We start from the raw sequence: 14,876 nt of genomic DNA, 5'->3' as shown, positions 1-14,876 counted from the left end.
GTTAGGGAAAATGGTCGCCTCCTTCGAGGCCGTCCCATTCGCCCAGTTCCACTCAAGGCCTCTGCAAAGATGCATCCTTGCGGCTTGGAACAGGAAGCCCCAATCCTTGGATCTTCCTATGCGTCTATCCCCAGGGACACGAAGGAGTCTCATCTGGTGGTTACAAACCAAGAATTTGCTGAAGGGCAAAACTTTTCTTCCTCTTCCATGGAAGATTATCACGACAGATGCCAGCCTGACAGGCTGGGGAGCAGTGTTGGAGGAGACGTGCTTGCAAGGGAAATGGTCTGCAATCAAGAAGCTATTGCCCATAAATGTCCTGGAGATCCGGGCAGTTTATATGGCTCTCATAAAGTGGTCTTACAGACTACAAGGTCTACCTGTTCGGGTTCAGTCCGACAATGCCACAGCAGTGGCTTATATCAATCACCAGGGCGGTACCAGGAGTCTGGTGGCCCAAAAAGAGGTGAATCGCATACTTGTCTGGGCGGAAAAGCATGTTCCGTGTCTTTCTGCAGTCTTCATTCCAGGAGTGGAAAATTGGCAGGCGGATTTTCTTAGCTGCCAGCAGTTGTGCCCAGGAGAATGGGCTCTGCACCCCGACGTGTTTCGGAACATGTGTCACAGGTGGGGTACTCCAGACGTAGATCTGTTTGCATCCAGGTTCAACAGGAAACTGGACAATTTTGTGTCAAGGACAAGAGATACACTTGCTCAGGGGTCAGATGCTCTGACAGTTCCCTGGGATCAGTACAATCTGATCTATGCCTTCCCCCCGAGCCCGCTTCTGTTGCGGTTCCTGGGAAGAGTCAAGAGGGAGACAAAATCGGTCCTTTTGGTGGCCCCGGCTTGGCCCAGGCGACCGTGGTACGCAGAGATCATGAAGTTGGCAGTAGGCAGGCCATGGATCCTCCCTCTCCGGCCAGATCTGCCCTCACAGGGTCCAATTTACCATCCTGCTTTACGCAGTCTGAATTTGACGGTTTGGCTGCTGAGACCCACATTCTGAGAGACCATGGCCTTTCGGGGCCAGTCCTTTCTACTCTGGTCAATGCCAGAAAGCCGGCCTCAAGGCTTATTTATTACAAAATCTGGAGGGCATATGTTTCCTGGTGTGAACTCAGGAAATGGCATCCTAGAAAGTATGTCATTAGGAGGATCTTGGCCTTTCTCCAGTCAGGCCTAGAAATGAATTTGGCCATAAGCACTATCAAGGTGCAGATTTCGGCCCTGTCAGTGTTTTTTCAGAAGCCACTTGCATCGCATTCCCTGGTGCGGGCTTTCATCCAGGGGGCCATGTGGATAAGACCGCCAGTCAAACCTCCGGTATGCCCATGGGATCTGAATTTGGTTCTCTCGGCTTTGCAGGGGCAACCATTTGAACCTTTGCATCTGGCTTCATTAGTTCTCCTGACTAAAAAATTGGTCTTCTTGGTAGCCATATCTACGGCTAGAAGAGTATCAGAGCTAGCAGCTCTTTCCAGCAAGGAGCCGTATCTAATTATTCATAAGGACCGGGTGGTCATGCGTCCCAACAGGTCCTTTCTACCTAAGGTAGTTTCGGGATTCCATTTGAATCAAGACGTAATCCTACCATCCTTTTTTCCGGACCCACAGTCCGCAGAAGAAGAATCTTTGCACACTTTGGATGTGGTTAGAGCAATCAGTATATATCTTCAAGCAACTGCTCAGATAAGGAAAACTGATTGTTTATTTTGCCGGAAGGCCCTAGGAAGGGCCAAGTGGCGTCACAATCCATTCTCTCAAGGTGGATTAGACAGGTTATTTCTCAGGCCTATAGTGTAAAGGGGAAGATTCCTCCTTTTCAAGTGAAAGCGCACTCTACTAGGGCTGTAAGTGCTTCTTGGGCAGTGCATCACCAGGCCTCCCTGGCTCAGATCTGTAAGGCTGCAACTTCGTCATCAGTCCACACATTCACCAGATTCTGTCAGGTGGATGTCAGTGGGCAAGAGGAGATCGCCTTCGGGCGCAGTGTACTGCAGGCTGCAGTTTAGGTCCTCCGGTCCCTGGCGGTCTATAATTATGATCTGTGTCTCCCTCCCCTCAATCTGAGCATTGCTTTGGGACATCCCACTATGTAATGAAGCTCCTGTGTCCCGTGATGTATGATCGAGAAAATTGGATTTTTATATACAGCTTACCTGTAAAATCCTTTTCTTGAGAGTACATCACCGGACACAGGGCTCCCGCCCCTCTTGGGTTTTACGTGGTTTCTTATTGCTTTGCTACAAAACTGAGGTGCCTCCCATATGGGAGGGGTTATATAGGGGAGGAATTCTCCTTAATTGGGGTTAACCAGTGTCCAATCACCAGAGGTGCCTATATAACCCACTATGTAATGAAGCTCCTGTGTCCCGTGATGTACTCTCAAGAAAGGGATTTTACAGGTAAGCCGTATATAAAAATCCCATTATTTGAAGCACTACCTTTACCACTCAGTTGAAGGAGAACTCAATCAATTAAAAGGCTTTTTGAATGTCTGAACTTTGTTCCTTGCGATCCCATTGTTGTTCTAGTGAATGGTTATTTAGGACCGTGCTGTGTCATTCTGTAGGCTACTACAGCGAACATGACACCACTGATTCCACTGGACATACAATTGGGTTATTACAATAGTTGCCAACTGTCAGGTGACCAACTGGTACCCTCTACAACCCTGGAAAGCCACCGGAATTAATTTTATTACTGTTTGTATGTTGTGTTGTTTAATTCTTGGAAGGTATTGCACTTTTTTAAGAGGATGTAATTTTACATAATTTTTTTTCATTGAACTTTTTTCATACTACTGCTTGGATATATTTATTTTTGTTTTGTAGTGCCTGCTTTACACAGTACTACACAGCTGTCTTTCCATTTTAGTCCTTTGGTCATACCACAACTAGTAGTCGACCCCTCAATTACTGGGTGATATTCACCTATCTTTTTGTATTTACTCCCAACATTTCAGGAGTTAAAAACAATTATTTTTGCATCCTTGCAACAAAGCAGGGTGTGGGGGGTTGCTAGCTATGAGTTTTGATGATGATTTTAAATATCTACTGCAGCTCCTTGACTTCCATAGGCTATTTTCTGGGAAAGGTGAACTTAGCCTTTATAGGTGTCATTAGGGTTTATGCTGCAGACTGAATTGCCCTGAGTGACTCCACAAATATAAGCTAATATTTTTCATTAGGAAGGGGCTATTGATTCCATACCTGATGGTATGTCTTGGAAAAAGACATCTGCTTGGCCTTCATCAGCTCTTCCGTGTAACATTAATGTGTCTCTATATTTCCTGTGGATTCTAAATTCATCACGAGGACCCGGTGACTGTTGACCTCTGTCCTTTTCCATGTGTAATGTTTGTGTCATTAGATCTACCAAGTCATTCATATCTCCAGAGTCTGAGCTTTTCCTTAAACCAAAAGGGGGAAAAACATCAACATCTTTGCCATAAGCGATATGTAAAAAAAAAAAAAAAAAAGAAATGTAACCAAACCTCTGCGCATAAAATTGAAATTATAAATCAATAAAGCATTTTTTTTCACTTGCATTATAATACAATAAGATGTTTTTGGATCTGCATGAAAAAGTAATATTGAAATAGCTGAGGTGGTTTGCGTAAACTGTGCTCTAGTACCCCAGTGCTGCAACAGTACATTTATGACAAATTAAGCATTTAAAGTAAAGCTGTCAGAGAAGTATGGGGTTTTCACTGTGGCTATCTATCTTAAAACGCCAATTACTTAGCTGTTTCTGGCTGCAAAACTTCAGATTCACAAAAATTTTTATCAAACCCCTGCACACTGCTATAGCCTCTATAGAATATATTTGTTTGAACGTATTGCAATAAATGCTGAAGCTGGCCAACAAGCACTCTATGGCTAGTCCCTATATTACTGTGCAAAATGCCCAAACACGGACTAGCTTGCTTTTGTTTTGTTTTTTTAAACAAAAAAAAATTACAATTGCCGAAATAATGTATATATCTCGTGATTTAAAGGTGTTGTAAACACTCGTGTTTTTTTTCACCTTAATGCATTCTAAGCATTAAGGTGAAAAAAATTCTGACACTGTCTAGCCCCCACCCCCGCTTTACTGAGCACGTTCTCTCCCCTAGGCGGAGACGCGCTCTTCTTCTCTGCCCGTTGTCTTGGCTCTTGATTGGATAGATTGATAGCAGCGCAGCCATTGGTTCCCGCTGCGGTCAATCAAATTCAATGATGCGGGTGCGGGGCCGGGTCCCGCTTTCTGTATAAATACACACAGAAGCAGGACTCGGGAGCGTGCCCACATGGGTGTCCACCAAGGAGAGTGATTCTCCAATGTGGACACCTGTTGCGGGGAGGAGCTACCAGCACCGCCGGGGGACCCCAGCAGAGGATGATCGGGGCCACTCTGTACAAAACAAACTGCACAGTGGAGGTATAACATGTTTGTCATTTTATTTTTATTTTTTAAAACAAGGGTTTACAAACCCTTTAATCAAAGAGAATGAAGGCAAAAAAAAAATCACTGTAGTATTGGCAACTTACATTGCATACGGAAAGTATTCACAACGCTTCACTTTTTCCACATTTTGTTATGTTACAGCCTTATTCCAAAATGGATTGTGATCATTATTTTCCTCAAAATTCTACAAACAATACCCCATGACAACAACGTGAAAGAAGTTTGTTTGAAATCTTATGTATAAAAATCACATGTACAGTACATAAGTATTCACAGCCTTTGCTCAATACTTTGTTGAAGCAAAGTAGCAGCCTCAAGGCACCAGTTACAGCCTCAAGTCTTTTTGAGTATTATGCTACAAGGTTGGCACACCTATTTTTGGGCAGATTCTCCCATTCTTCTTTGCAGGATCTCTCAAGCGCCAACAGGTTGGATAGGGAGCGCGCTGGTGCACGGCCATTTTCAGATCTCTCCAGAGATGTTCAGTCGGGTTGCATTCATCTGTCTACGGGACAACTCTGTGAATGTGCTTGAGTGGCCCAGCCAGAGCCCACACTTCAAACCGATTGAACATACCATTCCAGATGTATCTGGTCCATCTGAAAAACTGACTGGCGGATCCGATCGTTTTTCAGTGAAACAGTGAAAAAAAAAAAAAATTACCTTTTAGAGGTTTCTTAGGGGAAGGTGTTGTGACAGCCTGCAAGCATTTCTGAACAAGATCAGCATTAGTATGTCCCTAAAGAATGGCTAAGGATGCACGCACTTCCCCTTATTAACATGAAATGAAAAATCCATCTTCTAAACATTTTGTTAGGACAGTGTTTAAATCTAGTTTACAACTGATAATGAGATCTTCCAGCACAGTACAGACAGGATTAATAGTGACAAACACAGCTTTCCAGTCCCATCATAAACAAAAGACAGCTACAGTGCTTTGAAAAAAGAATTTCTAAAGGTTAAAAATATTATTTTTTAAATGTGATTCTCTGGACATGAGTAGTAGCCATTTTTTTTTTTTTGCAGCTATACTGCAGCAGGTTGGCTTCCCTGCACGAGCCAACGTAGCTGTAATTGGCTCTTTAAGATGCCTCCAGGGGCACACACATGCAAAGTGTGTCCCCAGAGCCGATACGAGTGCCCAGCGAGCACGTTGACCGCCGGGCACCTGCCATTGCTTGTGACAGAGCGAGAACCGGGACCTGTGTGTGTGTGTAAACACACATATCCCAGTTCTCTGAGGGGAGAGGAGAGAGATCCAAGTATGAACACCGATCTCTCCTCCCCTAGTCAGTCCCATCCTCCTTACAGTTAGAACACACCTAGGGAACACAGTTAACCCCTTGATCGCCCCATAGTGTTAACCCCTTCCCTGCCAGTGACACTTACACAGCAATCAGTGCATTTTTATAGCACTGATCGCTGTATAAATGTTACTGGTCCCAAAAATGTGTCAAAAGTGTGCGATTTGTCCGCTACAATATCGCAGTCCTGATTAAAAAATAAAAAATTGCTGATTGCTGCCATGATTAGTAAAAAATAATAATAATAAAAAATGCCATAAATCTATCCCCTATTTTGTAGACACTATAACCTTTTAAAAATATTTTTGACTGTAAAATCAATTTCTTGGAGTATAGTACAAGACCCAGGCTTTTTCTTAGACTACTGGGTTATATGTTGCTACTTTCAGGTGACGGGACACTGGCAAACAGAACTGTTAGGACCTCCATATAACCCCTCCCAACTGTTATCCTCAGTTTTAGCAAGCAAAAATGATTAGCAAAGAGAGGGGAGGGTCCTGTATCCTGTACTTTATTCCAAGAAATAGATTTTAAGGATGTAAAAAATCCATTTTTCTTGACTGTACAGCACAGGACACAGGCTTAGGTCTTAAATTACCAGGATGTCCAAAAGCAATAAATAAAAAGTGGGATGAGAAACATAAAAAACAAACACCAACAGGCCAAAGAAACGAAACATTGGTATAATGCAGCACTTTACGTCTGAAGCTGGTATCGGCAGAGGTATAAACATACTCCTGGTCAAAGTTGGCAAATGTGTGAACAGAATGCTGGGTGGCAGCCTTACAAATCAGCAAAACAGATGCTTAAAGCGGGGTTCCACCCTAAAGTGGAACTTCTGCTGATCGGAACCCTCCCCCCCTCCGGTGTCACAATTGGCACCTTTCAGGGGGGAGGGGGGTGCAGATACCTGTCAAAGACAGGTATTTACACCCACTTCCGGGCATAGACTCCCGTGGGAGTCTACGCCATTTCCTGTCCTGCTGCGCTGTCTGCTGGGACATACACGGGTCTCAGAGACAGCGTGGACAATTCCTATTGCGCTGCGCGACTCGCACATGCGCAGTAGGGAACCGGGAAGTGAAGCCGATTCGCTTCACTTCCTGATTCCCTCACCTAGAATGGTGGCGGCAGCAGCCGAGAGCCGAGCGATCGATCGGCCTCGGCATCGCTGGACCCCGCGACAGGTGAGTGTCCATTTATTAAAAGTCAGCAGCTGTAGTATTTATAGCTGCTGGCTTTTAATATTTTTTTTGTAGGTGGAATCCCTCTTTAAAGCTGAAAAACCCAAAAAAACTCACACAAACTTAGTGAAGTGGGCCTTAACAGGAAACAGAAGAACCTTATCCTCTAGGGATTAGGCTTTAAAGTGGTTGTAAAGGTAGAAGTTTTTTTTTATCTTAATGAATTCTATGCATTAAGATAAAAAAGCCTTCTAGTGTGCAGCAGCCCCATTCAGCCCCCCCTAATACTTACCTGAGCCCTCTCTCTATCCAGCGTTGTCCACAAGTGTCTCAGCTGTCCACGATTCTCCCTCCTGATTGGCTGAGACACAGCAGCGGCACCACTGGCTGCCGCTGTGGTCAATTAAAGTCAGCTAACCAATCGGGGAAGAGAGGGGGACGGGGCAGGGCCGGGGCTCCATGAATGGACACAGAGTTGTGACTTGGCTCAGGTGCCAACATAGCAAGCTACTTGCTGTGGGGGCACTGAACAGGAGGGAGAAGCCAGGAGCGCTGAAGAGGGATCCGAGAAGAGGAAGATCGGGGCTGCTCTGTACACATTCACTGCAACTGAGCTGGTGATAACATATTTTTTTTTTTTATAGGGAAAATAAAAAAAACAAGACTTTATAATCACTTTAACAATGACCTGACCTGAAGAGGCCAAGGGAAATTTGAAGCTGGAGTATGTCAGAGTACCAAAGCCTCCTGGGCCTGTTCAGTGCCACAAAAATCCCCAGAACACTTTCCAACATGATCCTACAAAACAGTCATGGAGGAATCTTTAGTGGCATTTGCTGTTGAGAAACAGAATGTAATGCTTCACACAGGTAAGAATTAGGTTTGCTTCCATCTCGACTGTGACACCTCCTGTGCCTTCTTGATGGTTGATGTCTGCCATAGCTGTGGCGTTGTCTGGCTGAACCTGCTTCAGAAGTCCCTGAAGCTAAGACAATCGAGTGTTGAAGGGACAGTTGGATAGCTCTGAGCTCCAGAATGTTTATTGGAAGTTGAGATTCCTCCATCGATCTGATACTCTGAACTCTCAATATTCCGAAGACTCCTTTCCAGTCCAATAGACTGACATCTGTTGTGAGAATCTCCCAAGTTAGCGGAAGAACCGACTTGCTCAATTCCAACACCAGATTCCAGTTGTGTCATGGAGGCAGGATGTCAAGTTGCAGAGGTCTGGAGTGAAATTCGGCAAAAGCCAATGCCTCGAATGAGCCTACCATCAGTTCCAGTGCCCTCATACAAAAGCGCAGTGGAGACATCTAAATTGAAGTATTCATGCTTAAGAGCAGAGAGATATGATCTTTTCCAATGAAAGAAAGACCCAGGTCTGATATGTTTTCAGGATCAGTCCCAAGTATTCCAGATCATAAGCCAAACACAGAGCAGAATTGAGGTTTTAAGATCCAACCAAAGTTCTTCAGAATCTGCACTCAATTCCATTATATGTTGGCAAACAAAGTCTACACACCCAGAAAGTGAAGATGAGCCAGAATAGGGGCCAAGTCTTCTGCGAAGACCTGAGAAGAAATGGATAGGCCGAACGATAGAGCCACTAAATGAAAATGATAGTCGGCCACCACAAAATGTAAAAATAGGAATGTGTAAGTAGGCAAGTTCAGAATTTGAAGGAAGATGTTCAAGCACTTCAGGTCCAGGATAGGTCGAAAATCACCTTTGGCTTTTGGAACGATGAACAGGTTGGTGTAAAATCCCGGAAACTACTCTGCTGCAGGCACACAAATGACCCATATGATGACCAATTGGTGAAAAGCAGCATGCAGATGCTTCAACCTCTGTGAAGAATGCAGATTAGAAGGCATGAATCTGAGAGGAAGGAGAGAGCAAAACTCCATCCTGCACCCCATGGAGATGACGCAGAGGTCTGGAATGTCTCTAGCCCAGAAGTCCGAGAAAGCCAACAGGTGCCCCCCCACCCCCACTTGAATTAGGAGAAAGCCTAATCAGAGAAGCTTGGACCTGAGCTTAGCTAGCTTGGGTGTATAGGGCCTGTGACAAAAGACATGGCCAAGGCAACAAAGGAGTGGCTCAAGAATAAGCACATTAAGGTCCTGGAGTGGCCTAGCCAGTCTCCAGACCTTAATCCTATAGAAAATATGTGGAAGGAGCTGAAGGTACGAGTTACCAAACATCAGCCTTGAAATCTAAATGACTTGGAGAGGATCTGCAAAGAGGAGCGGGAGAAAATCCCTTCTGTGTGCAAACCAGGTGGCCAGCTATAAGAAACGTTGGACCTCTGCGATTGCCAACAAGAGTTTTGCCACAAGTACTAAGTCATGTTCTGCAATGGGTTCAAATACTTATTTCATACATTAATATGCAAATCGATTTAGAACTTTTATGAAATTAGTTTTTCTGTTTTTTTTTGTTGTTGTTACTCTGTCTCTCAGTGTTAAAATAAACCTACCATTAAAATTATAGACTGATAATTTCTTTGTCAGTGTGCAAACATACAAAATCTGCAGGGGATCAAATACTCCCCCCCCCCCACTGCGTGTGTGTGTATATATGTGTGTATGTATGTGTGTATGTATATATACACACACACACACACAAACATACAGGAGTACCATCCCTGACATTTTTGTAAATACTTTATTATATCTTTTCATGTGGCAACATTGAAGAAATTACACTTTTCTACAATGTAAAGTAGTGAGTGTACAGCTTGTATAACAATGTAAATTTGCTGTCCCCTCAAAATAACAGCACACAGCCATTGTTGTCTAAACTGCTGGCAACAAAAGTGAGTACACCCCAATGTCATGTGACGCTTTAGTGCTACAAGGTCTTAGGTGTAAATGGGGAGCAGGTGTGTTAAATTTGGCATTATTGCTCTCACTCTCTCATACTGGTCACTGGAAGTACAACATGGCACCTCTAGCAAAGAACTCTGAGGATCTGAAAAAATAAAAAATAAAAAATAAAAAAATAAAAGAATTGTTGCTCTACATAAAGATGGCCTAGGACACGGGTGCTCAACCTGTGGCTCTCCAACTGTTGCAGAACTACAAGTACGATCATGCTTCTGCTTTCGGGAGTCATGCTTGTGTAACTGTCAGCCTTGTAATGCCTCATGGGCCTTGTAGTTCCTCAACAGCTGGAGGGCCACAGGTTGAGCACCCATGGCCTAGGCTATAAGAAGATTGCCAAGACCCTGAAACTGAGCTGCAGCAAGGTGGCCAAGACCATAAAACAGTTTAACAGGACAGGTTCCACTCAGAACAGGCCTCGCCATGGTCAGCCAAAGAAGTTGAGTGCACGTGCTCAGTGTCATATCCAAAGGTTGTCTTTGGGAAATAGACGTATGAGTGCTGTCATACTTGATGCAGATGCTGATGGATTTAACATGAAGAGTAAATAGCTACGTACTATGTAGTACCAAAAAATCACCCACCTCTCTTTACATTCTCCTTCAGACTTGTCTGTGGAACTTGTGGAAGAGCTTAGGTCTTCTTCAGATAATTGCCACACAGGCTTTTGTTTTTTCATCTTTGTCATGACAAAAATGTAATGGTTAGTAAACAGAAACCCTACTGTGGAATTGAATAAAAAAAATGCAATTCTGATTCAGAATTTTCAGATTTCAAATTGTTTGTGCCTTTCAATTAGAATAAAACATTTTGCTGTAAACAAGAACACATGGAAGGCACTATTGTGGTACTTTGTACTTGCCTCTTTCAAAAATGTAAGTTATAAAGCACAGTATAGGCAATTAAAGTGAACCTGTCAGAAAATAAATATGGGAACTGCAAATGCCAACTTGGTTTTAATGGAGTATTTTTTGGGAGCTGACCAGGAACCACTATGCTCTTCGGTTCGAAGTCGGAAGAAGACCCCCGGGTGGCGGCGACGACGACGAAGGAGAAAGCTGGGCTCCTCCGCTAGTAAAAGAACCCGGCGAGAAGACCCCATGAAGACGGAAGAAGACCTCCGGAGCTGTCTAGTAAAGTACTTTAAAAACCCGTGTTGTGTTTTTATATGTACACCTTTTTCCCCAGGTGAATGGGAAGGGGTAAATCTTACCCCATACTCATTCACATAGGGTAGGGGGCCGGAATCTGGGGGCCCCCTTATTAAAGGGGGCTCCCGGATTCTGATAAGCCCCCCGTCCGCAGGCCCCAACAACCAACGGCCAGGGTTTTCAGGAAGAGGCCCTTGTCCTCATCAACATGGGGACAAGGTGCTTTGGGGTGGGGGCACAGGGCAAAGTACCCCCCCATGTTGAGGGCACGTGGCCTGGCACGGCTCAGAGGGGGGGGTGATCGCTCGTCCACACCCCCTTTCCTGACCGGCTGGGCTGCGTGCTCGGAGAAGGGTCTGCTATGGACTTTGGGGGGACCCCCACGCCATTTTTTCTGCGTAGGGGTTCCCCTTTAAATCCATACCAGGTGACGGGGCTAGCGAGGTGTCAATCTTGCCAATGGAGGTGCCGACATTGACTTCCTACGCTAGTCCCGTCTACCTGGAGCCACGTTCAAAATGAACGGATTTTACTCCATGTGTGGGCAAGTCCTTTCATTTCAAAAGTCCGCCGGAAAAGTCCGGTCGTGTTTGGGCGTGTGTGTGCAGGTCCGCTCGTTCGGAAAGTCCAGCGGACCTCTGCTGCAAAGTCTGGCGGGTTGTCCACAGGACTAAGTCCGCCAGATAGTCTGATCGTGTGTTCGCAGCATGACACTTAACAGATTACAAGTAGGCAATAGTCACTGCAAGTTTGTTTACATTTCTTCACTCAACTGTCAGCTTTCTTGGGTTGGGTTGCTGTAAAGCCAGCTGATCACTACTACAAGCTCTGGTAGGTGCATTCCACTAGCTAGACCTTCCTCCTCCACCATCCCATGCTCCGCTGCCCCTCCTGGGCCCCTGGGTATCCAAGGAGGGTGTCTGGGGGAAGTTGAGAGCTATCAGCAAACATCTGTTTACTGATCATCTCTGTGTACAGTGAAGTCAGAAGTGAAAAGGTTTCTGGTTACAATTCATTCGTTCTCCCACTGCTGTACCTTTTCTTCAGAAATTCCCAAAGATCTGGGAAAAGTGTTTGTTTAATATGAATAAAAACATATGACATCTCCAGGAATAGCTCTCACCTCACACATAATTGGCACTTGATTGGCAGGATTTATTTCTTCAGCTTTCTCAACAGCATTAGCAGAACCTTTTATGACTGATGGAGCTTGAATAGTAAAAAGAAAAAAAAAAAATCAATTCTTAACCCAGTTTTTCATTTTTGTAAGCTCTAGGGCTTATGCTGACATGCTTTGTTTTCAGCTTTGGAATGCACATTAAAGATAGGTCAGCAAAATTCCATCGACTTATTGAGCGACACACATGGAAATTTATAGGTTGTCATTGCATTTAACCTGTTTTGTGTTGTGCTGCGTTTCTTTAGACACACCATGTCCATAACAAATGCAGCAATACCAAGTTACTGGCCCTACATATAGCTAGCGTCAAAGAAAACTGATACTGAAATGAACCCCCACCACCCCTTGTTCTTTCGACATAATAAATCCCTACCTGTGTTCCCACAGAAGTCTGCTCATGTGACTATATACCATTGGCGTGCACAGCCTAGTACATTAGTGTGTGCACCCCAGAGCACAAACACAAATGCGTGTATATCAACAGACCACTGGCCGGTGTCAGTAGAACAAATATTGGTGTCCATAGGGCAGTGGACAGTGTCAGTAGTTTTATTTATATATATATATATATATATATATATATATATATATATATATATATATATATATATATATATATATATATATATATATATATATTATTTGTGTATATATTATAATATATATACACTGCATATTTCATTTATTTTTAGGAGTACCTGTTATGGGGCTTTGATGAAATATCAAGGTTCTAAACAGACTCCTGATGTCTCACTTTTAAAACAGAGAAAGGAACTGAGGACAGAGATTCCCCAGTGTTTCTCTGCAGCCAACATACTTTACTATGCTTCAGTAAGAATTAAGACAGGAGTGGTCGTTACAGATCACTCACTGTGTTCATTCAGAAAAGAAGGCCGGATGGTAAAATATTTACCAGCCCCTTCAATTCTTCTGAGAGGAGGGAAGCTGGCAACACTGCAGGAGGGTGAAGGGAAGCAGGGGGGAAATAGGCACCGCACAGGGCGATTAGGGCGTGCCCAGGCACACTCTTTGTGCACGCCTATGCTATATACCTAAACACTGGTAAGAAAGTAACAACCTGACTGGCCATTTCTACCAGAACATCATTTTTTTTGAAGCCCCTTCAGCAGAGATGTGGGACATGGCTGTGCATTAGGTTATGCAAATTTTAGCTGTGCGAACAAAGAGTCACTCTGTCTGCAGAATAGGTAAGTATAGGATTGCTTTGTTCATCATCATTTTAAGAGTGCACAATGGTCAGGGAATGGGCAATAATTTAGGTTCTGATCTGCTTAAAGAAGCCTTTCGCAAGAAAAACATGGAACACACCATTGCAGAACTCTTTTTGAAAATGCTAGTTGCCTGACTGCAATGATAAAACTCTGGCATTAATACTTTGAGTCAATGACTTGGAGCAAGTAATGCAGATAGAGTTCTCATCTCTCCATGATATTTCTGATCTGTATACTTTTTCTGAATCATTGAATCTGATAGTATGAAACCATCACAGTTCATTGTCTTCAGTACTAAGGATGAGCTCTGGCGTGTTCGCACAGCCCACACGCAGAGCCCGCCAGGAAGTCAGCACTGCTCTGAGCTAATTACATGCAGTGAGACATTTACCGATGCGCAGCTGCAGAGATCAGGAAATGTCTCACTGCCTGTGATTAGCGCAGTGCAGTGCCGACTTCCTGGCAGGCTCTGCACGTGGGCTGTGCGAACACGCCAGAGCTCATCCTTATTTAGAACCAACCTGTGTCACTGTCTACAGCTGTTTATGTTGCAACTAAACCAGTCTGCTGTTTCACACATGGGTCCCATGCTTCATTCCTGTTCATCTTTGCAATGGCTAACATCTGCAAGCCTGTATTTTACAGTGTGTGTTTAGATATTCTCACGTTTCCGTTGCTAGTTCTTATTGAGAAATGTCGCTGGTCATGTTTTCTGAAGTTAAGTCCCTCTGACTATCTAATCCTGTGACCTCTGTTCTAGTGCAGACACCTTTTACTCTACAATCCTTGTTATTTACTTGTCTTGATCTATTGCTTATTTGACCATAACCTTGCCTGCTGATATTTTACAAGGCTTTGCCTCTGCCTGCTCTAAGCTATATCAACTTCATGTGTAAATCTGGGCTGCAACCTGAGAGCCATCCATAGAAAAGTTCAACATCCCTTGCAGGGTGATCTGGGGAATAGGGATGGGCTGAAGGGACCCCTGTTCGGTTCGCACTAGAACTTTCGAACACAGCAAAATTTCAAACCCCAATATCGAACCCCACTAAAGTCAATGGGACCCGAACGGCAAAAATCAAAAGGTGCCCATTTTGAAGGCTTATATGCAATTGGGCATACAATGGTTATAGGGGTCTGGGTCCTGCCCTGGGGGACTTGTATCAAAAAAAATAAAAAAGTTTGTGAAAAACTTAATTTTTAAATGACAAGTGATTTTTTTATTTTTAAAGTGAAAGCATAAAAATGAAAAATTCTTTACAATATAGTGCCTGGGGGGTCCCCTTAGTCTACCTGTAAAGTATACTGTATACAATCTGCTGCAGCAATGATTGCATTTCTAAAGCCAAAAAAAAATAATTCCCTACAAGCTGCCTTTATTTTGCTCAGCAACAGCATGGCAGCCAGGGTGTATGATGAGGCCACAATGTAGTTCACTGGGAATAAAATTAGAGATTTTTTGGATACATTCTGATGTCACTTTGACTT

General features: G+C 43.9%; 1 protein-coding gene across 2 annotated transcripts in view; it reads right to left on the bottom strand.

Annotated features, from left to right (window-relative positions):
• NEK4 (NIMA related kinase 4) overlaps window positions 1–14,876 on the bottom strand; it is a 111,509-nt gene that overhangs the window by 18,233 nt on the left and 78,400 nt on the right. For both annotated transcript variants that reach the window (XM_077452200.1, XM_077452199.1), the window contains 3 exons: window positions 12,100–12,185; window positions 10,410–10,504; window positions 3,216–3,415 (listed from right to left, as the gene is read on the bottom strand). In XM_077452200.1, the coding sequence (XP_077308326.1) occupies window positions 3,216–3,415; window positions 10,410–10,504; window positions 12,100–12,185 (381 nt within the window). The remainder of the gene's footprint in view (window positions 1–3,215; window positions 3,416–10,409; window positions 10,505–12,099; window positions 12,186–14,876) is intronic.

This window comes from Lithobates pipiens, unplaced genomic scaffold (genome assembly GCF_037356315.1).
Source record: "Lithobates pipiens isolate NorthernLeopardFrog02 unplaced genomic scaffold, aLitPip1_a1.2 Scaffold_23, whole genome shotgun sequence".
Classification (NCBI taxonomy): domain Eukaryota; kingdom Metazoa; phylum Chordata; class Amphibia; order Anura; family Ranidae; genus Lithobates; species Lithobates pipiens.
Note: the sequence above shows the minus strand (reverse complement) of the source record. Positions and strands in the feature narration are given on the sequence as shown.